Genomic DNA, 26,572 nt, shown 5'->3' with positions numbered 1-26,572 from the left:
TCTCTGCCCCTGGCTCCGGCTCTCTCTGCCTCCCTCCAAAGCTGTTGTTACTGCACGGCTCCCGCACATCATTCCACCGCGATGGAAATTAAATGAAGGTGGCTTAACACAGCTAACACAGGCATGTAACCAAGGGGGGGTGAAGCTGCTCTGCCAGATCCTTCTCCACTGGGCTGTGGATTTGCGCTGCCGAGGCGAGGACACAGCAATCACTCAGCCATGCAGAAGCCCAGACAACAGGACTAATCTCTCCACCTGACTTGTGGAAGCTCCACTTTTTGCCTGAATTATTTATTCCTCGCTGCCAGAGAGTGTTGGGACAATGGAGCCGGAGTGAAGTGGATGGTAGATTTGTAGCTTTGACTGCAGTCTGCAGCACACATGGATGTGTTCAGCTTTGTGAAGATGCCAAAGCTGTCAGGGTGAGTCCGATGGATGCCGCTATGTGTTCGCCTGCCTCTGTATGTGTCTCGTGTAGGTGGCAATCTGCGTGTTCGCACAGGCACGATTCAGAGTGACACTGGAATCACATGTTGATTAGAAATGCTGAGTTATCGATTGCTCGAGGGAGCAAGTTGTGCAGTCATGTATGATGGGTAATGAATGAGGGAGTGAGGGGATGGGAGTGGGGGTGGATGCAGGAGATGTTGCGGCTTGTGTTTGTGATCTGTCTGCTTTTGAGTTCATAAATTCATAATACTGCTGATAGCAAGAGATGCTTGTTGCTTTATTTTATGATGTAATGCAGCCATATGTGCTGTGAAATTCTGCAACAGTTTTGTAAAAATCTACTGGATTTCCTCAGACTCGAAAGGGTCTTAAATCACTGATTTACTCATTTCTAATGAGTTTGAATCATAATCAAGTGTCACAGTTTTGGCAAATGGAGATAAATGTGGAGTTTGGCATGATTAACCAAAGGTACGATTGGAGATCAGTGGTTGTTCATTAACATTTGTTTTGCAAAACAGTCAAAATTGGCTAAACATGATTTAAAAAGTACTCCAATTCCACAAACCATGATTTAAACATGTCACAAATAGAAATACATGAATTAAAAAAGCTGCTGTGGATGATTGAGTTAAGACACCTTCAGCACAGATTCAAACACTTTTTCATAGTCATAGAATAAATTACACTATCTATCTCATAAAATCCTGACTTTTATTCTTTATCTTCCTTTCCTAGGATTTTAGCATAAGGGAATAAAAAAAGAAGATTAAGTGACAGAAAGTACTTGAAGTGTATATATTAAATACCACTTCCCAGGAATTTGTCCATTTCCAGGGCGGCCTCCTCACCTCATGCACCCATGGGTCTGCTAGATTGAGTTGATCTGCCCCAGTGGACAGTAATCCTCCTAGAGGATTTGGCTCCATCAGAAACACCACAGACCAGTGGTGGTGGGACCAGCTGATCATAAGAGGGGATCATTAAATTAGACACTGGAAGTGTCACAGAAATGCATTTTAAGAGCCTTTAATTTCACTTGCAGAGTATGGTGGCTCTTTTTTTTTTACACTGATTTTTTATAGTGAGGACATTTACTTAACACCTATATTTGCTATATTCAGCTTCTTTTGTTCACAAATGACAACCTCTTTTAAAAACAAGTAGCCAGCAGAGATTTTTCATCATGATAGGATCCTTGTTTCCCACTTAGTATCTCTCCATGGCAGCATTTCTGATGAGTCTCCCAGTGGACCCCCAATGTCACTGCATCCTGTCACTGTTAATAACACTTCACACTGCTCTCCCTGATTATGAGCTACCACTGCTACACAGCCTTTTCTCTGTATCTGTGTGTGTGTGTGTGTGTGTGTGTGTGTGTGTGTGTGTGTGTGTGTGTGTGTGTGTGTGTGTGCGTGCGTGCGTGCGTGCGTGCGTGCGTGCGTGCGTGCGTGCGTGCGTGTGTGTGTGTGTGTGTGTGTGTTCTCCAACCAAGCTGCTAACAGGAATCCAAGTCTGCAGGATGCTGTTTTGCTAAGGTTGATGTTACACTTTACAGAAAGACCAACAGAGTGTGTGTGTGTGTGTGTGTGTGTGTGTGTGTGTGTGTGTGTGTGTGTGTGTGTGTGTGTGTGTGTGTGTGTGTGTGTGTGTGTGTGTGTGTGTGTGTGTTTAGAGATGTACAAGAAAGAGAACTATTTCTCACATCGTCCGCCCCCAGATGTGTCTGATGTAGAAAGAGAAACTATCTTTTGACTTTCATTTTCTGCTTTCTTTGTTGTGCTTCAATCTGACTTTAACTTTTTATTCTTGTATATAAAAAAGAACCAAGTTTGAGCTGCCTGTTTCCTTGAAGAGTAGCGACTCTTTGAACAGATCCTGCAGGTGTCTGTCGGTCTCAACTTCATGTATTTACAGAGAAAGCTTCGATCATGATGCAGCGTTCGTCTGAACCAATATGGTTGATAAACGGCGCGCTCGTGTAGGCGATTTCTCGGCATCTTTGCAATGCATAAATTAGAAAGGTCTACATTATTCGTGCTGGTATGCAACTATTTTTAGTTGTCCTTATATAAGACATAGATGTATTCATTTAATGCATGAGTGGAAATGATTTTTCTGGATGGTGAGACATGAAACCACAGTTCATCACACTCAAAGGAAATCAAACTGGACTGTGAGACTTCACTACTGGAAAAATGTTTGTTCTTTATGTTTCGCCTGCAAACTTTTTGTGTCTCTTGTTGCACTGGAAACTCACTGGTCTGCACACAAATTGATTAGCCTAAATGTTCATCAGGGCACATAAAGAGCAAAAGATCTGTCATTCTTTCGAAGGAGCGAGTCAGAAACTGCTGCGGGTCAGAAACAGGAGCCAGCTGGCTAGCGGATGAGGTCTCGGGCAACCATTTGTTTTGTTCTGGCCTTTGGAGCTTTTAGTATGAAAGCAGTGAGCGGCACAATGAGACGGAGGAGAATGCTAGACGAGCTGAGTGCCCATGGGTTTGGCTTGGTGCTATATTTAGTTAATGTTTTACATTATGCTATGTGGAGCGAGGGAGGCCTCGAGAAAGTTCTAATGAAATCAAGATGAATATCTAAAAGGCCTGATCTCCCCTTTTTGTTTTGGAATCCATGAAAGTAGAAGGAGGGAGAGGTGTCCTACATTTGGTGTAATGAGAAACGTGTGATTTATTGCTCTAAGTACCTCAGCAGACAGTCCAGGTATCTGCTCTTCAGTGAGGTAATTGTGTTTACAGGTAAACCAGGGGCACAGGGACGGAGGCTCACTTACTGTCTGTAAAACAGCAGCTGGATAGAGGTGGGTGGGCTGTTTCCCAGATGCAGTATTATTCCCACCCAGAAGAGATTAACTAACCAAAAAACCTTTCTATATCGAGGCAGCGGAGAGCTGCTCAGGATAGAGCAGTTGCCAATGGCAACAATATCAGAGCTTCCAAAGACAAACACAGAAATGCAATATTCAGCTGGAATAATGGGGGAAAATAGACTCTTATTCTGAAGTGAGTGTTATTGTGCAGAACGTTTTAGTAAGACTGCATAATGAACCAATTTCAAGTTACTCAGACAGTCGGATGAAGCTTTCTTTTTGCTTCATTTTAAGGGTTTTTCTTATTCCACAGTTTTCCTTCTGTTGTCAAAAAAGTGAAATGTTAAGTGCTGAAAAATCCTCCATGTATAATGTAAACAGTATTTCAGCGCCATTAAAAGGTTTGAAATCTGATCTATAAGCCTGTAGCCAGCGGTGTGTGTTTGAATGTTAGCTTTGTCAAATCTTCTGTCTGTACATCAGGAATAATGTCAACCCTGAATCAAATCCGGCACGCATACTTGTCCCGTAAAGCTGATTCTGATATTTTCTTAAATCCTTGAAAGCAAAGACTGAAAAAACAGTCCACAATCTGAAAAGCAGGTTGTACTACTTTCTGTTATACTGCTGTATTGAACCAAGGATTAGAGGCAAGGTGGTTGTTGGAGAAGTCAAACAGAGGGCAGATGATTTCAGAAACAAAAGGATTAAACAGGATGGAGGCTGTGTGAAAATGAGTCGAGGAATAAGGCCTCCAAAATCCGAGCAGTTCCTCTCCGTCTGAGCCACTTCTCCTCCCGGGGAGATGGACATCTCATCTGCTGTCTCTCTGCAGATTTCATATCCAAACTGAATCACATTAGCCACCTAGCTCGGCATAAAATGTCTCTGTTTAATCCAAGAGCGCTGAGAAAGCAAGCATCACTGCCTCTTCAATATCCAAGTCATGCTTGAAATACCTCACTGCCTTTCTTGAAGTGAGGGAAAAACATTTTTGTTTGATTCTGCACAGAAATTAGCTTACGTTCAGAGACTCAAGGCCAGAGAGTTTTAATGAGGATGGAAGTTATTATTTTGTTAACCAAGCATTTAAAAAGCCTGACTTATCACTCACCCTGCGTGTTCTGATGAGAGTTTCACATGTTTCTGTTTGCTGACGACTCTCTCATTCAGGGATCGGGAGTGCAGTTAAGAATCCAAAGCAACAGCCTGAAAAAAACAGATTTAAGATCAACAAAATTTACATTTCCTTATATCTATGTAACTAAAGGTTGTAAAATCTTATCAGAAATTACTTTACAATACAGTGGCTCTGCATATATCTTTAATTCTTAGTGCAGCTTATGTCAAGCATGTTTCACGACATCACAGTCTCATATAGCCAACCTTCATGAAAACTTTCAGTGTAAATAATTCAGCCGACTTAAGTGTCTCTGCTGGAATGTCCTCTAAGCTGCATGCTTTGTGTATAATGCACAATAACTCACAGTATTTGCTGGACTTCAGCCTTGGTAATGCTCCTCATGAACAGGCTGGTGATCAGAGAGATGAGAGGGAAAGTGAATGACTGAGATAAAGCAAGGATCACATTGTTCATGCAATTTTTATGAGGAACTGAAAAGCGATCTTTTTACTCATCTCCCGACAATTGAACTGATATCTACCCAAATTATAGTCGTTTAGGAAAAGCTGAGTAAAACTTCCACTGATTATTTCAATCAAGATGTCAGAAAATGTCATTTTTGATGAAATCATGTCATCTTTGATCGTAGATTATAAAAATATGGTAGGTTGCTGTGGTAGCAGACTTTTACACAGTGTGGACATTGATTTTTATGAACTATGAGTCATTTTTCCTTCTCCTTTAGACGTTCTGGTCTGCAAAAGGTTATTTTCACTTACAACCGACTAGTAAACAAAGCAAAAACTCAAAACAAGCCAGAAAGTCAGTGTGCATTTTGAACTTTTGAGTGAATTTGTCCTCAGAGAATTCCTCTGAGAAGTTGCTTGCAGCTTTTGTGTCCTAATTGTCCTCGCTCTGACTCTTGGGTAACCTGTTCATGAATTGTGCAGCATGGCTTGCCCACTTGGCGCTCGATTACTTAGTCCGATGTGACTGTGCAAGGCATCATTTATTAATGTGAGCTGAGGAGGATCAGTTTCACTGTCCACCAGCGGCTGAACCTCCTCAGCCTGTCTTTTATGCCGGAGTGCTTCCACTCAATGGCATAAAGCAGCTCCTGCCTGCAGACAAAAGAAATCAAAGATCACTTTATCTTTGACTGTGCTGTTAATACAGAGACTCAAAGGCTGAGGAACAGGAAATGGATTCTGGGAGTTATTTGTCAGTTCTGACACATTTTGAAGGCAAACCATCTGAATCTGTGAGTACAAAAAGCTTCATTATGATGTAAATCTTTGTAGAAATGTTCAATAAATCTTTGCTGAAGGTGCTTTCCTGCACACAGAGACTCCCGTCAAGAAATCGTGTTTTCAGGCAAAGTCTCTTTGGCCTTAAATGCGTAACGTCTCTTGACTTATTTGGGTAATTCCACGACATCAAACACTGCTCATGTTAACACGGGTGTTGGTTTTATCCCAGAGGCTGAAATGGAGTGCACAAGTAGGACTCATCAATGAGGTGAACATGGCTCCAGCAGTGTCAGACAGTATCCAGTTGTGTCCACACACATCATTTGAGCTGCAGGAAATGTGTTCTAAATATACTCCATGGAGGCCAGCTCCCAGCTAATGTACTGTGGGTCAAATAAATCCATAGCCATGTGGAAACACTAATATCCCCCAAACACAGCCGCCTATTTAGAAGGAAACACTCTGCTTCCTGTGCCTAACTTCTAAAACTGCTTTTTTTTTCGCTGCTGTGCTCGTTATTTTATGAATTAAATATGATTAATGCTTCTAGTTGTTCTTAGGTTTGTGTTTCGGTTATTCGAGGTGAATTTGCATCCGCCTAGTTTGCATAATTTTGCAGCCGTTAGCCTCACCTTTCACTCAGCTTACACATTGTGATGATAAGTCTGCAATATTTTATTAATGTCTCATGAATCGACACGTGGGCCCGCACAGACACAGGCACACACACACACTCTCAGGGAGATACAAGCACACCGCGCTCAGTTTATTATCATCGGTACAGTAACTGGGGAAACATTTAGAAGGAAAGAAAGAGGAGCTTTGAATAATGAATGCGAAGAGCCCTGTTACACAGCAGACAAGCCTTTGAAGTGACATAACTTACTGCCACCGCTTTCATGGCATCACCAGCGAGCAGACACAAAGACAGAGATAAAGGCGAGAGGAGAAGGGGCGAAGCAGACAAAGAGACAGATGAAACATTTTTAACCAATTACAGTTCTTCTGGATTCATGCACCTTTAGGAAAAAGTCAGAGCCCAATCAGGCTTTCTGGTTAAAATCAGCTGACGTCCAGATTTCAGACAACAGACTGGGATTATTTGTGTTGTGTGTGAATGGTGGTTATATCTGGTTGATAAAGTGAGAGGATCAAACATTCACTTCATAAGGAGACTCCTCTGGGCTCTCTGTGTAAAGAATGTGCTGACATCTCAAAATAAAACCAATTTCATGCCTCTCAAAGCACAAGAGTGAGGCATGACAACTCCGCCTGTGTGTCAGGCTTATGTAATTAATTTGATTTGTATTCACTGAGTGAACTGTAGCTATGGGACATTGTTTATCACGCTGGAATCTCTTGTCACTTGAATTGCTTCACATGACGCTTTTATTCCTATTATAATTTAAATGTCTCCATGACAAATATTATTATGAAACTCTCTTAAGATTAGATCTGATTTTTAATTATCTGAGCGCTTATTAAGATATGAGAGTGCACGCTAAATGTCTGCTCTGTGTCTCTGAAGCCACAGGACCAAATCCTCAGGCTGGCCGCCCCCTTCAGGAACCTGGAGCTCTTCACAGGGACCCCCCAATGGCTGGGACATGGGCAGCAATAGAGAGGGGCGTGACTGCTACATCAAGTAAGTGCCCTGTGTTTAAAGGGAAAACAGAGGGGGACCGCTTTCCCTCCGTCCCAGATGTTTGAGACGCTTTGCCAACCTGTGATTATTCCAGCCACGTCACTGCCTCCACACTGTCTCCATCTGTGCGTTCAGAATACTGATTGTCTGTTCCCTCCACTGCTGCTGCTGCTGCTGCGCACACTCTGCTCCTGCTTCCTCTCTCCCTCTCCTGCTTTCTCTTTCTCTCCGCTCTCACACACCCACAGCACTCCTCATGCAGTCTCCCAAATGCAGGCAAGAGGGCTTTTGGGAGCGTGTGTGTGCAGCAGCATCAGCAGCGGCTGAGAGAAAATCACCTGTGTTTTGATGTTTGAGTGTGCGTGAGCGCTCAGAGGATGCAGGGTGACGGTGTCAGCGGCGTAATTGATCTCTTGTAATTGGCACTTCTGGATATCTGCACAGGCAGGTAAAGGAAACTCTCTTTACTGTATGTGTTTGTGTGCACATGTCCTGATGTAACAAGTGAGTGTTTTCTGCTGCTTTGGCTTTGATTTCCTTTATTTTTCACACCTGAGATGTGGAATAAGAATTCACACTTGTTCTGTAAATATTGCTGCGTTCATGAACTCTGTAAATCAGACCGCTGTTGCTGAATTCTGCTCGCAGCATTTCTCCATCTTTCATTTATTTTTTTATTTCTACACAGTGAAGTGCACAGCGGTTTTCTGTGTTCTAGATGCTTCACTGAATATGTGAATATTTGCATGGGAATAGGAGGTGAGCACTTGTCACACACGGGTTATAGCATGAGAAGCGTGATGTCAGAGGAGTTATATAAGAAGTAAGGAGCAGTGAAAGTGCTGGATGCAGAGTGTGCCTGGATGAGGCAAATCACGGAGGCTGTTTTGGCTCAAGCTCCAGCTTTTCTAAATTTGACAAAGACTCGTGAACAATCGAACGTCCACCCCTCTGACTGCTCACGGCCATCTGAGTTCCTCAAGGCTTCAGGGGGCTTTTACTAAATAGTCGTATTACTCAAAGGAACACATGTCTAGTCGGCGTGACAGGAGCGCATGAATAAAGCAGGAGCCATTTAATATTTACAGTGTGACACAAGGTTTTTTAGAGAGATGTAATGCACTAGAGACTGCTGGGAAAAAAATATTCTGGGGAGCAGAGTAGATCTCTATCAGTGCAGGGAAGAGGAAAAGAATTTCAATTAAAGTCAGAGCATGAGAGGTCAGCATGAGAGTTAAATCATACACTAAATTACAGCTTTTATTAAATATTATTCACACTCAGTAGACAAAGCTTTTAAATGTAGGTGTGCAAACAATCACAGGAGGAGTGACACAGCAAAAACACAGCAAGGGGAACCGGCTGTGATTGCGTAATTTTACCAAAACACTGTGTTCCACGCAGGACAAATATAACCATCTCAGCAGCAACAACAAATTATGAGCCCTGTCAAAGCAACCTTTCAGGATGAGGGTAACAGGATTCTGCTTTGGGTAATGAGCTTACACCACTTTGTCTGAAATATGCTTTATAAAAAAACAGAGTGACAATCAGGCCTGTATTGTTTCGTCTTGTTAACTCCCGAGCTGAAAGTGCAGAGTCTGATTGTCGTGCAGAGGGTTGTGGAGCTACAGTGGCAGCTAATGAGTATGATTAGGAACCATTAGATGCATGGCTGTCTGCACAATGGGAAAGCAGCCATGTTTAGCAGGTGGCCGTGCAAGGGAGGAGACAGCACCCTTCCTGAATGCACAGGTCCATATGGTTTTGATTGTGCACAATCTGTTGGTTATGTCATTTTAGGAGTAAAACTGACATGCAAAACAGAACTGCAGTAACTGTTACAAGGAATTGCGTAGACATTAAAAAGTGGCTTGCATGGAAATAAATAAGCATGATACAAATTTTTATTTTCTACTGACAAAGGCTTTTTTAACTCTTGTACAGAGGCTTGAGTGTGCCACTAAAATGATTCTGGTATTGAGCCTCAGTTTGACTTTTTATCACCAGGGTGGCCTAAGTAGAGCACCTACTTAAATGTGAGGCATGACGACATATGCAGACATAAATTGGATTTGCATTGATTTCCAATTGTGTTGGCAGATTGATTTTAAGTGGGGGGTTTCACCATCAAAAGCCATAGTACAAAAATGCATAGAAATGTGTGTTTCTATATTATTAAAAGATCTCAAACTAAAAAATCATGGATTATTGGCCAGTATAGAAGCATTATAATTACTCTATCATACCATAAAAAAGCCAGACTGGACATTGTATTAGAAAATATGACAAAGGATGTCAGAGTAGATCAGCGGTTAAACCAAGAACTTCATCCTGTTCTCGAAATAAAAAAGAGAAAATATTAAAGATCGAGAAAATATCACAAAGCTAAAGCCAGTCTGCTTCACCATCACATGACTCATCACTTATTTCTGCTCTGTTTCCATAGCTGCTGTAGAAACACAACACAGGACCTTGACTAGGAAGTAAACAGAGCTGAGTTTTGATGTATTCATTGAGTCTGGAAGTGTTGATAGCTTTTCTGCTCCTCTAAATTTTTATGCAGTCCCATCAAAACACATCCCGTACAACTTTTATGACAGAAGAGTAAGATCATTTCATCTTTTTGATCTCAGCATGTAATAATAGGATTTGCTGATGAATAAGTCAGCGATGCAAACTTGAGTTGTTAGATGATTTGACAGAAACTTTTCAGATTTTGCTGATTGAGTTTTCTCCTGAGATGACCTCAGGTGAAGACGGTTTATAAACAACTCCCTTGCCTCATTATTTTTAATTCTACCTCTCTAAATACAGAGTCTTCACTGCCTTCACTGTGCTAAAAAGTGCATAATGAAATGTAGCTCTTTGTTTCTATAGATTCTGTACTATGTGATTCCTCACAGTTTATTTTCTGGGGCAATCATAATCGATCACAACTCATAATCTGTCTATACTGCTCCTTTAAAAGTGCTGAGTTTGTGAATTTTTTGAATACTTTCATCCACACATTGCACAGAGATAGTTTGTAAGCACCAGTACAAAGAGAAATATTCAGCCACAGCCTCCTCATTATGTTTCAGTTCATCAGAATCTGTTTGTAGGAAAGAGGCAGTGAGCGTGGTTTTTATCTTTTGATTACAGCTTCATGCAGACATGTTACCAACCTCACTGATGGCAGACTCAGGGCTCGGTTGTTTCTAATAAAAACAAAGAGGATAATGTCTTATTTGCATACAGATGAATTGCACTCTCTAAATGACACAATTATGTATTATGCAGTTTTTTTTTTTTTAAAGAGGGGGCAGTCTGCTTTCCTGTGTTAATACATGGATATTAAATAACAATGCTGGCTGTTCAAAATAAATCGCAGATTCTTGAACAGCTAGGTATTCATACATTTGTTCCTCACTCTATTTCTTTATTCTTCTTAGAGCAAATAGAGTGGAGGTGGAACAGCTCCACACACAGCTCCACACACACACACTCAGACTGTTGTTGGAAGGTTTAAACTTTAAGGTTTTCAATGGGATGCTCTTATTTTATCATTTTAAATGTGAGTGATACTGTCATGTTGGATGAGCTGGATGGTGCAAAATCAATTTCAGTGTAATCAGAAAAAAATATCAATCAAATTCCTTAATCTGTTTGTAAACCATTCAAAATGGTTTGCTCTAAAAGTAGTAGAAATTTTCAGTTGACTTGCTGAAAGACAAAGATCTTCTAACTGGCTATGACACATTGTAGGAGTGGGCCTCAAACACCAAGGTCTGCCCCTGACAGGCCTCAGGAGGGCTGGCCAATCAGAGGAAGGGGGGGCCTTAAAGAGACAGTAGCTAAAACAAACTGTTTTAGACAGAGGCTGAAATAGGGATTTTCTAAAAACACCAGCGTAAGAAAAATTATGATTTTTTTTTTGCTCTGAGTCACGTGAAGATGATACAGGGTATCAAAGAGACAGAATTAGTCCCAAAAAAGAGAGCACAACACTTCTCTTTAAGTCAAACAAATTGTTTTGACTAAATCAGCAGTGTGTTACAATTAAGGCATTTCATTATTTACCATAAAAGTAAATCACCTTTCAGCACAATGTATCTACTGGACTCTTCTCCCCAATACTAAGGATTATTAGAACTAGTTGGAAAAATAAAATGTAAAAAGCTTTTTAGAAAAGTCCAATTTTCCTTCTTCTTGCTCTTTAACAGAAGCACAGAGACAAAACCAAGCGAGTGGGAGGAGGGGAAATGACATCGTCCTTGTAATGGAAGCAGACAGATTTATGCATTTTGACTTCATTTTGAGAAAACCTTCAAAAATGCTCCAGTAATAGCTCTTCCGACTGAGGATTATAGCAGCCTGTAAAGTGTCCTTTTATCCTCAGCCAATAGAAAACAAATCCTGTTTTTTTATCTCGCGTTCATGATTGTTGCACTTTTTTCATTAGTGTAGCTTCAGTTAAACTCAGTTCTTGAGTATTTATCCTAGGATGGGTCTGTTTAGCAATGAAACGCTATTAAAACCACTTACTCACAGAATTTAATGTAGCCTCCAACTGCTCAAATGTGACTCACAACAATTAAAATCATATCTCAGTGTTTGTTTAAAGATTAACAGCTCCTCTTATGTTTTGTTAATTTTAGCGCCCCCTGTGAAGCACGCAGGATGAATTCACTCTCATCTCGAACATGTGTCAGTGGTGTTTTGTGACAAAAAGATCCATCTAATGTCTAATAAGGAAATCATAATGAACTTGGCAGAGGAAATGTGTTAAAAGGCTTCTTTGGCAGTGCGCTGTTAACGACACCTACCCTCAGCAGAGGTTTCAGGCGCTTTAAATCACAATATGGGATTAGTCAGCCCTGTCATCACTGGTCTTGTTAGCTTTTGTAGGTCATGGAGAGAAATCAATGATTGTTTCAGTTTCATTACAGGCCGAAAACTCTCCACAGGAGCTTCACGGTCATGAAGGAAATCGTACAAATTGTATTTGTAGTTTGAATGTAGCAGCAGGAATCAACAGGCTCTGGTTTCAGGGGATTTTTTTTTTTTTTTTTTTGCAGATAGAAAGCCAGAATAAAGTTTTGAGTCACAAGCCAGCAGAGAAGTTAATCAGCTGTATCACTTCTCTCTGTTTGTTACGTCTACAGTCTCTATTTTAGAATTAAGTCCTGGGTTCACTTTTAGTTTAGCACTGAGACGTTCACCAAAATAAAAGCTTGGGGAGACAAAAACCAACCCTATATAATCATTCCTTCTCCATCCTGTCATCTTTCATTCCATCTGTTTAGCAGCTGCATTTTATATCCCGACGACAGCTCCCAATGTTTTTTTTTTTGTCCTTTCTGCTCTTGGAAAGAATCGTTGAATCATCCTCCAGCATATCAGTAAACTGTCACATAGCTTTAAACATCTTGTTTTTTCAAAAGCATTGGCAATTGACAGATCTCACTGCGTCTTTGTGCCATGAAGGGTAAATTGTTAGTATTTAGTGCTGAACAGTACATGTGTCAGGAGTAACTGTGAATTACACACTGTCTGCCCACGGCTTTAATTAACCAACATTGTTGGCACCATACGGAGTTGCTGCTGCTTCTGCTTTTGCAGCATGAGAGGAGAGGAGCACTGTAAAGACGGATCACAGAGTGTGCTGGAGCTGTGTACGGCTTGTCTGAGACTTTTTAAAAAGAATCAATTAGTAAATGGTTCAGAGTGAAGTCTGCAGCCAGCATTTTATCTAAAAATTCAAGTAAGAAAGCAAAACATAAACCTTACAATCTGTCCAGCATTTTTATCAGCGTGTAAGAGCAAATATCTGACGGTGTGAGTACTACAGGAAAGTGTAACTGAGTCTTTGCAAAGCACACAGTGAATTTCTGCTCCAGCAGGATAGTACAAACATTGGCGCTTGATTACAGTCGCCCACATGTTCTATTTTTGCAGCCTGGCACTAGTTCCTTATTGTCAAACAATACCTGCATGATATCTTTTAACACTCTGAAGAGTTAGACAAGACGCTGCATATGTATCAGTTAGTCATTTCAATCCCCATAGACTGTTGTGGGGCTTCCTACACTCTGCTTTTCTTTAAAACATTTTTTAGAGATCACAAAAATTCAGCATAAGCAAAACTGAGAGCTTGGATCCAATTATTTTAATTTTTTCTGGACATGGCTACAATTGTGTTAATTAAAAACGTGATCTTTTTGGAGCCAGAAATGAGCTCTATTTAAATTTCTGGAGGCAATATTTTTCAGCCAGTGACCTACGTGTTTTTTAAGATGTAGGAGTAATAATATGCAAATGTTACAAAGCAGAGCATTGGAGATTTTGCTTTTAGATGTAAACATAGAGTGAAATATCTAAGTGTGATTCTTCAATTAAGGGAGTTTTTCTGTCCTCAGGGTAGATTTCCATGAAGATAATGTTTTTTTTTTACAAAAACAAATGTGTATGGGTGAGGTTGAAGAAGTTATGAAGAAAAATTAATCAATAATGATATTTTAATACTTTTTCTGTGTGTTGAAAATTAAAATGTGCAAGGTTTCACTGTTTAGGATGGTAATGACAAATTTCACTTTTTGCAGAAATGTTGGTTAAGTTTTAGACTTCCTAAGCTAACAGGTTGGCTAGCATACAATGTACACAAAATATATGTAAATAAAGTGACATTTCCTATTAGTTAGTTACATTATTTAGCTTTTTTGGTAAATTACCTAATAAACATACTCTCACATCAGGATTTATAAAATATGAAATTATTCCCAAATATGGGCATTGAAAAATCAGGCTTCTGCCTCATGTCTTGAATGTTCCCCTGGAGCATCTAATTGGCATGTAACAATGTCAGTTATTTTTGTAAAAACATTATTAGTCTATAAAATGTTGAGTGTGATGGTTACGACGCAAGTATAAAGGACAGAAATTAGGATGTTATGAGGAAATGTAAAGTGCAGATTTAAATGAATTAAGGAGTTTTATTGCTTTACTATAGAGGGGATGTAAAAATACCTGGATTTGGGACAAGCCCAAAGCAGTGAAATTCTTGCACATTTGAATTTTCAACACACAGAAAAAGTATTAAAATATCATCATTTAGACACAGTTATTTTTTCATAGCTTCTTCAACCTAACTCTTACAAATACAATAATTGTTTTTTGTAAAAAAAAATAAAAATAAAAAATAAAAAAATAAAAAAAACTTTTCTTCTTGGAAATCTACCTTGGGGACAGAAAAATTCCCCTAACTGAAGAATCACCCATAAATGTTAAATGCTCATTGTTCTGCGTATCTGAGCCACTACTGCTCTTACCCTGAAGAGGGTTTTTTTGCCTTTTGGTATTTTAATCATGGGCATAAAGTAACGATGCTGGATGTTCACATTGAGCGTATGATTTTAAAACAGCTATACATTCATATGTTGTAAAAATTCCTGAATCCATCTGTAAACTGATCAAAACGCTCCATTATAAAAGCAACATGTGATCTTCACGAGATCTTCACAAGACTTGCGGAATGATGAGGTTATTGCACAAGGATCTGTATGACACATTGGAGGGATGGCCCTCAAACTCTGAGGTTTTAATATAGCTCAGTCCCCAACAGGCCTCTGGAGGGCTGGCCAATCAGAGGGAAGGGGGAGCCTTAAAGAGACAGCAGCTAAAACAAAGCATTTTAGAAAGATGCTGAAACAAGGGTTTTATGAAACACATGTGTGAGAAAAATAAGAATGTTTTTTGAGCTGTAAATAAAGTTTAGCTACTATGAGCTTATAGGGGAAGTATAAAGCTGGGAAAAAGCGAAATACCCCTTCTTTAAAAGCATTCAACGTGCATGTAATCTGCCTGAATCATTAACAGTGCCGTAGAATATGTTGGTCATTTCTATCATAACATTCACTTGTATTTCCCCCTCAGCCACGTCTCCCACAGCAGCTCCCTGGAGGAGGTTCGCCTGGACGGGGACAAGTTTGTGCCACCAGCGCCCCGCAAGGTGGAGATGAGACGGGACCCGGTGCTTGGCTTTGGATTTGTGGCAGGCAGTGAGAAACCTGTTGTGGTCCGTTCAGTCACACCAGGTAAAGAGCCCTCAGCTGCATACTGCTCTAACACACCAGTGACTCATCCGATCCATGGCCATTATCAACACATTCCCCGAAGGAGATCTAAGCCTCCTAATATGTAGTGAGTAAGGAGAGGTGAAAACCCACTCAGGCTGCAGTTTACGTCGATGATTCATTGATTTTAACAGCCCTCGATGAGTAAGCATTCATTAAAGCTTTGTGCCATTACACAAGAACCAAGAAACTCCAAGAAAATGGCGTGACTGTGCACCATTTGTAACGCTTAACCTGAGTTTGGTGTCCTGTTTGCAGGGGGTCCATCAGAGGGGAAGCTGATCCCGGGAGACGAGATCATCATGATTAATGATGAGCCAGTCAGCTCAGCTCCCAGAGAGAGGGTCATCGACCTTGTCAGGTATGACAACACACCAAGGTGAGATGCCATTTACCTGCTGTTACTCCTGTTGTTCATAATTACAGAGTCAATTTGTCAAACCTCCTGCTAGGTTTGAAAATATTATTGTCTCATAGCACTAAATCAAAGCCGATTTCACTCGGATTGCTTTGACTGCGATCAGCAGAAAAGACTTAATGTGATACAAAATAGATCCAAACTAAGTTTTCTCATTTTTATCAGAAATTTAAAGAACAAAATATATGCAGACATTTGTGTGGCAGCTTATTAACAGCAGTGTTATAGTTTCACATAAGGGTCCTATATCAAAAAAATATATAGGTGATACAGGTGACATTTTACTGATGTCACTTAATTTTTTAAGCCACTTGCTTAACTTGAGTCTCCTGAGTTGAACTTTCAGTATGGATGATGATGGCTGCAAGCCTCATGTGTTGTGTAAAATAAATTCAAGCTTGTACTTTTTGTAAAAATGTTTAAATTTAGCTTCTTTAACTGTGCATAGAAGAATTACCCTGGATCGTTATTTTATTGCGGCAATTTATCGAAGTTACGTAATTTTTTAATATGCATTATTTGTCTACCAACCTAAATGGACATGCATAGACATTCGAGGAAATATCAGTGCTTAGCAACTTGGCAGTCCAAGTCATGGACTGCCAATGCAGCCAGGTTGTGTGGCGAATTATTTATTTGCGCACACTGCATATAGTGGATAATTTGAAAACATATTTATTAAGATAAATTCAAGCAGTAGCAAAGCAAATAAAAATAAATTTGCATTATCAAGGCCACAGGTGAGCTAACAAAGGTAGTCATCTGCCTCAGCTCAACCTTTCTGCATGGTTTTAAGTTGACCAAAAGTTACACTGAGTCATGATTCTTAACATGCCAACCGTCATCGTTATGCTTCCAAACAACTTCCCAGAAACCAATGGCAAAACAATCCCATTACAATATGAATGCAAGTCTTTTTATCCAAAAAATAATGACATAAGTAAATTCCTCGTAGTGGGAAAACTAGCAGTCTTGTCCAGAGATAATGAGAAAAGTAAAGCAGTAATAAGCTGAGGTGGTTCAACTTTTTAAGAAAAGTGAACAAAGACATTTTGGATTATGTGAGCAAAAAGGTGAGTATAAGCAGGTCAGGGGAAATAATATTTGAAGAATTTAAAAGATGGATTTGATCATCTTAGAAACCAGTACAATATAAGTTCGCAGGAGAAAGGTGAATGCTGCAGTGAAATTTACTGTATCTTGTAGTTCAGCATTTTCTATCCACCTGCTCTGTCTGCGTGCTGCTGTTGGTGCTTCTTCATGTGTCACATTAGATTAATTTCGGTGACGGAGCTGAGTGACTGGCTGTGATCTGGTCCTTGTGTGACCTGAGTTGCAGTCTGTAAACATTAGTGTGGGAAAAGTTCACCTGCAGCCCTAAATGGTCTCAGCATCTACATTATGTTAGTCCAGTCATGTTTATGTTTAAACAGCTACAAAAACGAAAAACACTGACTCTGTCAAAACGCTGAGTCAGCATTTCAACACATTGTTTTTCTACTTTAATGAATGTCTAATTTTTCTCGCCTTTTGGCATTTTTCACCACCTTCAAATTTTCACTGAGCAGATTTTTAAACAATTTAGCACATTCAAGAAAAGTGTGCTGTTACTTTTCATATTTTAACAGATACACTTTTTTTTTTTTTTTTTACATTTTTTTCTACAATTTCTACATTTTTTCCACACAGCTGTTTACACAAACTAATCAAAATATTTGGGGAACAAAGACATACATGTTTATTTTGTTATTTGTCATCTCTTGTTATATAATAATAATCTTGAAATGTGTTTTTTGTGTCTTTCAGGACCTGCAAAGAGTCCATACTGTTGACTGTTGTTCAGCCATACCCAGTAAGTGTCCCCTTCCTCTATGAATGAAACACTGCTCTCCGATAGGATGCTTGAGTGTTTGCAGGGGATTATTTTGTTGACTCCACGAAAGCAAGTCATTAATCACGCCATATGTTTGTGCTGGCAGTGTATCAGTAATGCCTTAGCTGAGTGTTTGTCCCTATGACTCAAACAGAGTTCATGCTGCGGTCCTTCCACATCGTCTCATGTTGTGACGTCAGAGCTCACAGGGGCCTCGGATGAACCTGCCATCGACAGTTAGAGTCATGGCTCGTCAGATGGTGATGAATGAGGAGTGCCGGGAGCCTATGTTTGCTTTTGTTCACACTTTATATAATAATGGAGCTAAATTAGGTTTGCATTTGTTCCTCACACAAACTGAATCATGCACGTGTTCATAGGGAAAGCAGGAATCTGATAATTCTACAATCAAAGAGGTGGTAGTTGAAGTGTCTGACATTGTGAAATATTATTTGTATGTATTTGAAAATATTTATGAATGTTATTTTGTTAAGTCATATCAATATTTAAGGGCCCTGCATGCTAAAAGCACAGTCCGTTTAAAAACAGCTACTTCAAAAACAACTTGAATGTGGGTTTGATTTCCAGAAATTAAAGGTTTTGTATTCCACAGTACTCAAGAGGAATAAGCAGCTCTCAGAATACAGCCTGTAATTGCCTCTGTTTGCCAATGCCTCACTGACACAGCAGCAGCAGCGGCGACGCTGCGCTCCCCTCCTCTGCCCTTGCACACAGCCACCTTAATTGTATCAGCGCTGAGTGGGGAAATGGGAGGTTGTCATTTTTTCAAGAAGGGAATATGTCCTTGAATTGTGTGCAGCTGAAAGAAACACACAAACCCTTTCCTGAGGAGCCGACTGTCCTTTGAATGTCTGTTTTTTTCTCTTCTTCTCCCGAAAAGTCACCAAAATCAGCATTCATCAGCGCAGCCAAAAAGGCCAAGTTAAAGACTAATCCTGTTAAAGTCCGCTTCGCTGAAGAGGTCATCATCAATGGCCAGGTTCCCGTAAGTCACACTCAACATGGCTCATTCTGCACACATCAGAGCTCTCGTCGCAGGATGACAGCAGCAGGCGTGAACTCTGAAAGCTGACACGGAACATAATGAAAAGATGAGCTCAGAAATCACCAAGTGAAAGATGACACATATGAGCAGGCAAAGCACCTCCTCGTCGTCTTTTCTTTCCTAACATCAGCAGGATGTAATAAGAGTGTGGGTATGACTGACAGAAAATAGGGGGACTCTCTTACAGAGAGCCTCCCTGATTTGTCGGATGTGTCACACAGAGAAGAGGCTTTTTTAAAGAGAGCAGTCACAAAGTAAAGAGAGGATCAGGCAGCTGTGCACTGTAACCCAGAAAGGGCAGCTTCATAGAGAGAGCGCCGCAAGGACGAGCCATCATTTCCTTTTTCTGCCTTGTTTAAAAAGACTCAACAGGTTCTCTACGTGTTTAGAGAAATACTTTGTCATTCAAGCTTTTTCAGAGCATTAGATGAGAGTAACACTGCATCTGTTAATTTTCAGAGTTACAGTCAGGAGAAAACCATGTATAATGAGGAGTAGAAGCATGAAAAACAGTCAAGATGTCCAAAGATTTTGACATATTCCACCCACCAGCTTTTGTGAATGCTCTTTCATTTAAATTATACATATTTTAGCATATTTTCTTGGCAACAAATACAAAAAAAACTGCAAAAAAGGTTTTGATGTCATGATTTGTTTTTTCATTCTTAGGAAACGGTGAAGGACAACTCCCTTCTTTTTATGCCAAATGTGCTAAAGGTGTACCTGGAGAATGGGCAGACCAAATCATTTAAATTTGACAGCAACACATCCATCAAGGTAGGTTCATTTGCTCAATAATGCAGTGGTGTAATCTTAAGCAGCATTATGATCTCTCACAACCTTATCTGAGCAGGATTTTTTTTACGTTTTACTACTTTAAAGCCCAAATTCTGTAGCCTCGAGCTGAGTACAAGCAGGGTGCTGCATCTGCGCTTTCCTCATGTCATATTAACCGTGACTTTGTCTTTGTGCAAGGATGTCATCTTGACCCTGCAAGAAAAGCTATCTATTAAAAGCATCGAGCACTTCTCTCTGATGCTGGAGCAAAGAGCGGAGGGATCTGCCAGCAAACTCATGCTCCTGCACGAGCAGGAGATGCTTACTCAGGTGAGGCTGCTACTTGGCACAGGACACATTGAAATACATTTGCTCAGGACGGGATAAAATAAATTATGTTTGATGGTTAAACAGTCAGATTAACTGCTTTGTCTTCAGGATACAGTTGAGTATTTTTGTATTCATGTTAAGGATGAGTTTGACATCTTGGGAAGTATGCTCATCCACTCTCTTGCCAAGAGTGAAAGAAAATCAATACCTCTCAAAAATAATCCTTCAAGAAAATCACTACTGCTTGATATTACGCTACAGTTTTTGTAGGGAACAATCCAAGAAACATGCGAGTTGATCTAACAAGTGCTTGTTGCTAGATTATATATTTAATTTTTGAACCCTCAGAGAAAAAGATATAAATAGAACTCTGTATTTGCAATTCCTGTGTGAGCTGAAAGTCTCCTTGCTAAAAAGTTTAACGAGTGGGCGCATCCTTATCATCCAATGTGTGCTCTATAGGTGACACAGAGGCCAGGGTCGCACAAGATGAAATGCTTCTTCCGCATCACTTTTGTCCCAAAGGATCCGGTGGAGCTCCTGAGGAGAGACGCGGTTGCTTTTGAGTATCTTTATGTCCAGGTAAATTTCAGCAAACAGGGATAAAACTTTACAGACAGTAAAGTTTACGCTGAAAGTTTCACAGAATGTTTAAACTCAGAAAGCAGCATCCTCTCCAGGTGTGACGCTGTCTTGAGTTTCGTGATAAGACGAGTAACTGAAGTGTAACCTCCTCCTGTCTGCTCCCTCTCCTGCTCCTCCAGAGCTGTAATGATGTGGTGCTGGAGAGATTCGGGTCAGAACTGAAATACGACACAGCTCTTCATCTGGCTGCCCTGCAAATGTACATTCTGACCATCAATACCAAGCAGTCGCAGAAAGTTTCCCTCAAATATATTGAGTAAGTAGATCGAATTCCAGCCTGAATTCTCACTGTTGAAGGTTTTGTGAATACAACAATGAGCTGAGCTGTCCTCTACAGAGCCAGAAGATACATCCCTGCTGGTTAGTTAATGATTCTTAGTGTATCCTGTCAGGTAATCAATGCAGCACCTCTGGGTGGAGTGAATCCGTCACCGTTAAAGAATGATGCCTCTTTGAATAACTGTTTTTCTCCATGATGGAGCGACCCCCTCTAATCTTTATAAATTGTTCGTCTGCAGGAAGGAGTGGGGTCTGGCGCTGTTCCTGCCTCCTGCTGTGCTGTCGAGCATGAAAGAGAAGAACATCAAAAAAGCTCTCACTCACATCCTCAAGACCAACCAGAACCTGGTGCCACCTGGTAAAAAGGTAGAGTGCACTCTTCATCCGTCTCTATCTGCCAAGCCAAACATGAAAAGACTCTAGGTCATCCCCTACGACTGCATCTTACATCCAGCTTGGATCTTCTCATTTAGCAGATTTGATTTAGTCTCCAACCGTGTTTATTTTTCCTGTTCCAGCTGACAGCTCTGCAAGCCAAGGTCCATTATCTGAAGTATCTGAGTGATCTGAGACTCTACGGAGGACGGGTGTTCAAATCCGTGCTTGTTGTGAGTGACACAGTCTTATTTTCATTCAGAAAGCATCCAGAAACAAATTCTTGGTAGCATGCAGGAAGTGATGTTCTTTCTCGCTTTCTCTTCCTTTTCACAGCAAGGCGAGAAGCACACAGAGGTGACGCTGCTGGTGGGGCCCAGATACGGTATCAGCCATGTAATTAACACTAAAACCAACTTGGTGGCGCTCTTGGCTGATTTCAGTCATGTTAACCGGATAGAGATGTACACAGAAGACGAGAACAGGGTCAGAGTGGAGCTACACGTCCTGGACGTTAAGGTTAAAAACCATTCCACTGTGTTTACTTTCAGTTGTTTCCCAGCAGTCATTATAGCCTCTCTCTACAGCTCTCTTTCCCATTTATTTTGTTCTCATTGTCCTGTTATCTTCCTCTTTCACAGCCCATCACTCTCCTAATGGAGTCTGTTGATGCAATGAATCTGGCTTGTTTGACTGCTGGCTACTACAGATTACTAGTGGACTCCCGACGCTCCATCTTCAACGTGGCCAAAAACACAGACGGTATGGAGACGGCACATCTGATATGATGACTCGATGACTCATCAGAAAGTGTTAAAATAGAAGTGTTGACTCTCTGGTTCCTTTTTTTTCGCAGGCCATGCAGCGAGAATAAAGCAGAACTACCAGGCCATTGAGTGCACATACAGCACACCACACAAAGCGTCTGAAGACAGAAACAACCAGAGGTGCAGCCAAGAGTATTCTGACCAAGAGTTTGAGTACCTCGACCACGGGAGGTATGAAAGCCAACCGGTTTATGTAACCGAGATCCACCAGACGCATTCAATGCACATGGCGGAGAGAGCGGAGTGCTGCAGAATCCCCTGCTCCCAAACTTACCTCAATGTCCCAAGACCCAAACCCCAAGACTCCTCAAGAGGTGCAAAGGTCTCCTTCATATTTGGAGATCCTCCCTTAGACAGTGTGAACCCCCAAAATCTGGGCTACCAGAGACTGATGGATGAGAGCCCTGAGATTCTAGACAATCACAGCCCCATGTACAGGCGGCTCGAGGAGGACTATAAGATGATGGATGCCATAGAGGAGGGGGAAGGGTATCCCTACTCCACCAAAATCTTTGGTACCACCGAATGCATCGAAGAGCCGCTGCTGCACGACATCTGCTACGCTGAGACAACGGATGACGCAGAGGACGAGGATGACATCAGCTGCGAGGAGGACTTGGTGATGAGTGACATTGACAAGCCCATGTTGCTCTCACTCTCAGGGTCCAGCGATGACATCATTGACTTGACCTCCCTCCCTCCCCCGCCGGAGGGGAACGATGAGGAGGACAATGACGTACTACTGCACTCTCTTAACCTGGCCATCGCTGCTCCTCCTCCAGGTTTCAGGGACAGCTCCGATGAGGAGGAGCAGCAAGGGGCCGGCTCCAGGGCCAAGGGGGCCTGCAATGATATCCCAGTGTCTCTGATAGATTCAGTGCCCACTCACAGAGCAGGGGGCGACGAGGAGCCTCTGAATGATGCGGTCGTGTCCACCTTACAGGCCCTCGAGGCTCTCGCTGCGTCTGAGGAACAGAGTCCGGCACAGTCAGAGAGTAGCACAGGTTCTCCTTTCACTATTGTAACGTTTATCCACTAACACCACACGTCTTCCAGCCATTCATTTTTGATTTGTTTGTTGTTTATTTTCATTTTTCAATAAAACCCATTTTATTCTATGTTTCCATTTGTGCGAGTTTTCCTTCATTTGCTTTTGAAGCGTTCAGTTCACCACTTTGTCAGTTCGTTCCATTTTCAACATTTTTTGTTGTTGTTCTGTGCTTCATTTGAGTTGTTTCCTCCTTTGCAGATTGCTGAGAGCGTGTTGCTTTTAAAGGAAATTAAATGAAAAATATTTAAGCCATTTCATTTCAAACCCATAATCTTCCATTTCATCAACTGTCGGTGTAATTATGAAGTTATTGTTCCCCTCCACTGCAATTATATTTAAATTTTACAATTTCCTGTGCAATAAATGTGTCATTAATGAGTTTTTTGTCTCTCTGTGGTCACAGGTGTAGAAATATCACGAGCATTTAGTCCCGACTCCTCAGATTCTGGCAACGAGACAAACTCCTCAGAGATGACAGAGAGCTCTGAGCTGGCCACGGCCCAGAGACACTCCGACAACCACCTGAGGCTGCATGTGGCCCTGACGGAGGGATACCATGCTGGGAATGATGAAAAGAGAGAGGCATCCGGCGGTGGAGGTGTGGGAGCTATGCAGTACAACCCCCAGGATCATCAGGAGGAGGACGCGAAATCACCCGCAGTGGCCTCCTCTCAGATCTTTCACTCAGACGGCGGTGAGATGGAGCCGGAGACGATGGAGATCAAATCAGTCAGTGAATACTTCACCAAAATGCACATGGGCTCAGTAATGAGCCGACAGAAAGGGAAACAGAGGGAGGCAGAGAGCAGAACCCAAGGAGAAACCACTGAATCATCTGACAGAGCTCACCCGACCATGGAGGACTCAGCCAAAGAGGAGTTCCCTCACCTCGTTGGGAAGTATAACGCTTTCACTGTGAGAGATTCCTATTACATGAACCAACTGGATCTGGGGCGAACTCACTTTAAAGATAGGCATCAAAAATGGCAGCAGAGAGCGCCTGGAAACAAAATGGCAGAAAGTCTGTCTCCAGATTGTGTGAATGACTCACAGGCTTCCCACGCAGAAAGGTTGACAGTAAAAGGAGAGAAACAAGACTCGGATGAACGAGGCCAACAGTCAGATGCACACGCTCGCTCGCCGTCCAGAGGGCCCACAGAGGGAGACGCTGCTGCACCAGACAACGAGCAGCAGATAAAGACTCAACCCTCAGAGCAAGATGTCACACGTTTGCACGAATACCACTTAAGCAAACGCATGTCATCGATACAGAGTGAAGGCGTTCATTCTCTGCAGAGCTCACAATGTTCCTCTATAGACGCCGGTTGTAGCACAGGCAGCAGCAGCTGCGTCACTCCCATGGATTCTCCCCTTTGTGCCACTGACAATATGCATGTTCTGTCAGAGTCGACGCTGAAGGGACTGGGTTATGCAAACACTGAGGAGAGAGCTTATGGGCCCCTGGGTCAGGGGAAGGTGGGTCATCCTATAGACCCCACACTGCTGAGGAAGATCCATGCAGCAACAAGTGCAGAGCCGGGGCTTCGCGTGACTGCAGAGGGGAGTCACAGGATGCCCAAGATCAAAGAAACCACAGGTAAACTAAACTGTGTCTGTGATGGTGCATAAAAGGAAGAAATGACAGAAGCACAAAGCAAAAACACATTTTCTTAGCTTACATTTCTGCCTCCTGTCCACATAGAAACATATAAATAGATTTGTCTTTGATCATCAGAAGCAGCCTTAGTTCTGTACAAACACGCTCCTGAAAACTGCTGACCTCGCTTGTCTCATTACCTCTTTGTCGGCTTCCTGTTGAGAACTAAAACTTAAGTTTTATTTCCTGAAATTGTTGGGTCTTGATTAAAAAAGTGTTTACATGTGTTTTAAGAGAGATGCTTAACAATTCTCTTTGTTTTCCTACTGCCCCTAGTGTAGCTTGCACACAGCTGAAGAAGGTTGGGGAACAGTCATCTTTAGCTCTCTGTGAGACAAGAACCACCACCACAACTACATCACCATCATTTTTAAGAAGTAGCACAGAGCCCAGCGGGCTAACACAGGCCATCCCAGAGCCTGACCCACACATTGTGGCTTTCCCCATCAGCGGATCTTCATGTGACTCGACAACAGGAAGCCTCAGGAAGCCACGTAGGGTTCGGACACTCAGGAGAAGCTTGAGCACCATAATGCCAGGTTCCAGGAACTTAGAAGCTCTGTTTGAGAAGACGAAAACCTCACTGACAGGAAAGAGTGGTGGCCAATCTCAAGACCCCCCAAAAGTGCAGAGGATCTTCTGTGCCAGAACCTTGCCCAAGAGCTTCTCCCATGGTTCAGTCGCATTGAATCCATCTGATAAAAGGATGGCAAGAGGAGCTTCTCTGTCGCTGCCAAAGTCTGCAACAAGGCTGGATGCAGGTACGTGGAGGTGTCGTGGGCCATTCAGCCACTGCTTCCTGAGGAGAAAGGCCACAAAAGGTGAAGACACAGAGAAGTCCTCACATGCTCTGTTCTCTGTTAGCTCTATTTCTCTCAGTCGCAGAGAGAACACGGCGAAAGCTGAGCAGAGCAGCACAGCTTCTGCTATGAATGACACAAGCCTTAAAGCGAGGCTCGATAGTGTAAATTCAATGAAGGGGAAAACGTACAGCCTTCACACAGGGTTTGCACTTGCAAGAAAGGATGCCTTAGATATGGTCAGTATTTTGCGTTCCAGCCTCAGTCGGTCTTCTAGAAGTGTGAAGTCTGAAGTCGACGAGGCTGACATGGATACACACTCTCAGCTGCTCTTAATGCAGGCCAAAGTGTTGGGCAGCGCTTGCACTCAGATGGCCATGGAGTACAGCAGCCCAGAGGAGTTACTGCTCACTCTGACGCACAGTTTTCACACGCTCTGCTGCTTAACACAAGCCTGCATGTCACTCGTGGAAGGCCTGAGCAGCGAGAGGGAGCGGCGTGAGTTGGTAGGCAAGGTGGACGAGGTTGTCATGAACTACGTGTCTCTGCTGAAAGCGGCGGAGATGGCTTCAGGAGGCTCCCCCGGTGACCAAAGTGTGAATGCATTGACACATCACTCTGCCACCATGTCTACTATTATTAACACTCTAACTCACTCACTGCAAACACTGTTTAAGAAGTAAACTGTTGTTTTTTGTCTAGATTATTGAGTTCAAAGCCATACATAAGAGACATGGGTTTTAAAAACCAATGTGAACTGCTGTGAAAAAGAAATAATTGCCTTCTGTAAACAATATTTTATTATGTAAAGTTAAAATTATATGAATCAGTAAAGTTTTAAATAGATTATATTAAGGCTTTTATGAAGAAGAAGAATAAATCACTTCTCTCGAGTATATTATCTAGTATATCAAAGGGATTATTTTAATGATGAATTGGTTATTGAAGGGATTTAACATTTAGATTATTAGAATCTTAAAAGAAACTTGTTTATATTGTAAAAAATATGTTATGTTGAAGAAATGCATACACTATATTCAGCTCTTGACAAATCATTGCACA

At 41.7% G+C, this 26,572-nt stretch overlaps 1 protein-coding gene across 3 annotated transcripts; it reads left to right on the top strand.

Moving 5' to 3' along the window:
- On the top strand, positions 1 to 26,547 carry LOC141808094 (FERM and PDZ domain-containing protein 4-like). 3 transcript variants are annotated; one of them, XM_074694455.1, is made up of 17 exons: positions 1 to 422; positions 7,182 to 7,298; positions 15,213 to 15,373; positions 15,671 to 15,773; positions 17,637 to 17,682; positions 18,605 to 18,709; positions 19,439 to 19,546; positions 19,745 to 19,876; positions 20,339 to 20,458; positions 20,641 to 20,777; positions 21,040 to 21,166; positions 21,319 to 21,408; positions 21,512 to 21,694; positions 21,817 to 21,937; positions 22,032 to 23,006; positions 23,457 to 24,650; positions 24,987 to 25,124. In XM_074694455.1, the coding sequence occupies exons 1-17, from the start codon at positions 382 to 384 to the stop codon at positions 24,989 to 24,991; spliced, it is 3,765 nt and encodes a 1,254-aa protein (XP_074550556.1). In that variant the 5' UTR covers positions 1 to 381; the 3' UTR covers positions 24,992 to 25,124. The 3 variants fall into 3 exon arrangements, with proteins under 3 accessions (XP_074550556.1, XP_074550554.1, XP_074550555.1); XM_074694453.1 differs by having other exon boundaries at positions 2 to 422; positions 24,992 to 26,547; XM_074694454.1 differs by lacking the exons at positions 1 to 422; positions 7,182 to 7,298 and adding an exon at positions 7,546 to 7,746 and having other exon boundaries at positions 24,992 to 26,545.
- The last annotated feature ends 25 nt before the right edge of the window (positions 26,548 to 26,572 follow it).

This window comes from Halichoeres trimaculatus, unplaced genomic scaffold (assembly GCF_033239565.1).
Source record: "Halichoeres trimaculatus isolate MK-OKI-2021-1 unplaced genomic scaffold, fHalTri1.1 fHalTri1_scaffold_19, whole genome shotgun sequence".
Classification (NCBI taxonomy): domain Eukaryota; kingdom Metazoa; phylum Chordata; class Actinopteri; order Labriformes; family Labridae; genus Halichoeres; species Halichoeres trimaculatus.
Note: the sequence above shows the minus strand (reverse complement) of the source record. Positions and strands in the feature narration are given on the sequence as shown.

Bases quoted from the DNA above. Each gene is read 5' to 3' on its own strand.
- LOC141808094 (XM_074694453.1), top strand. From the start codon at position 382: ATGGATGTGTTCAGCTTTGTGAAGATGCCAAAGCTGTCAGG. The intron at 7,299-15,212 runs GTAAGTGCCCTG...TTTCCCCCTCAG, and splicing joins GGGCGTGACTGCTACATCAA to CCACGTCTCCCACAGCAGCT. The intron at 23,007-23,456 runs GTTCTCCTTTCA...CTGTGGTCACAG, and splicing joins ACAGTCAGAGAGTAGCACAG to GTGTAGAAATATCACGAGCA.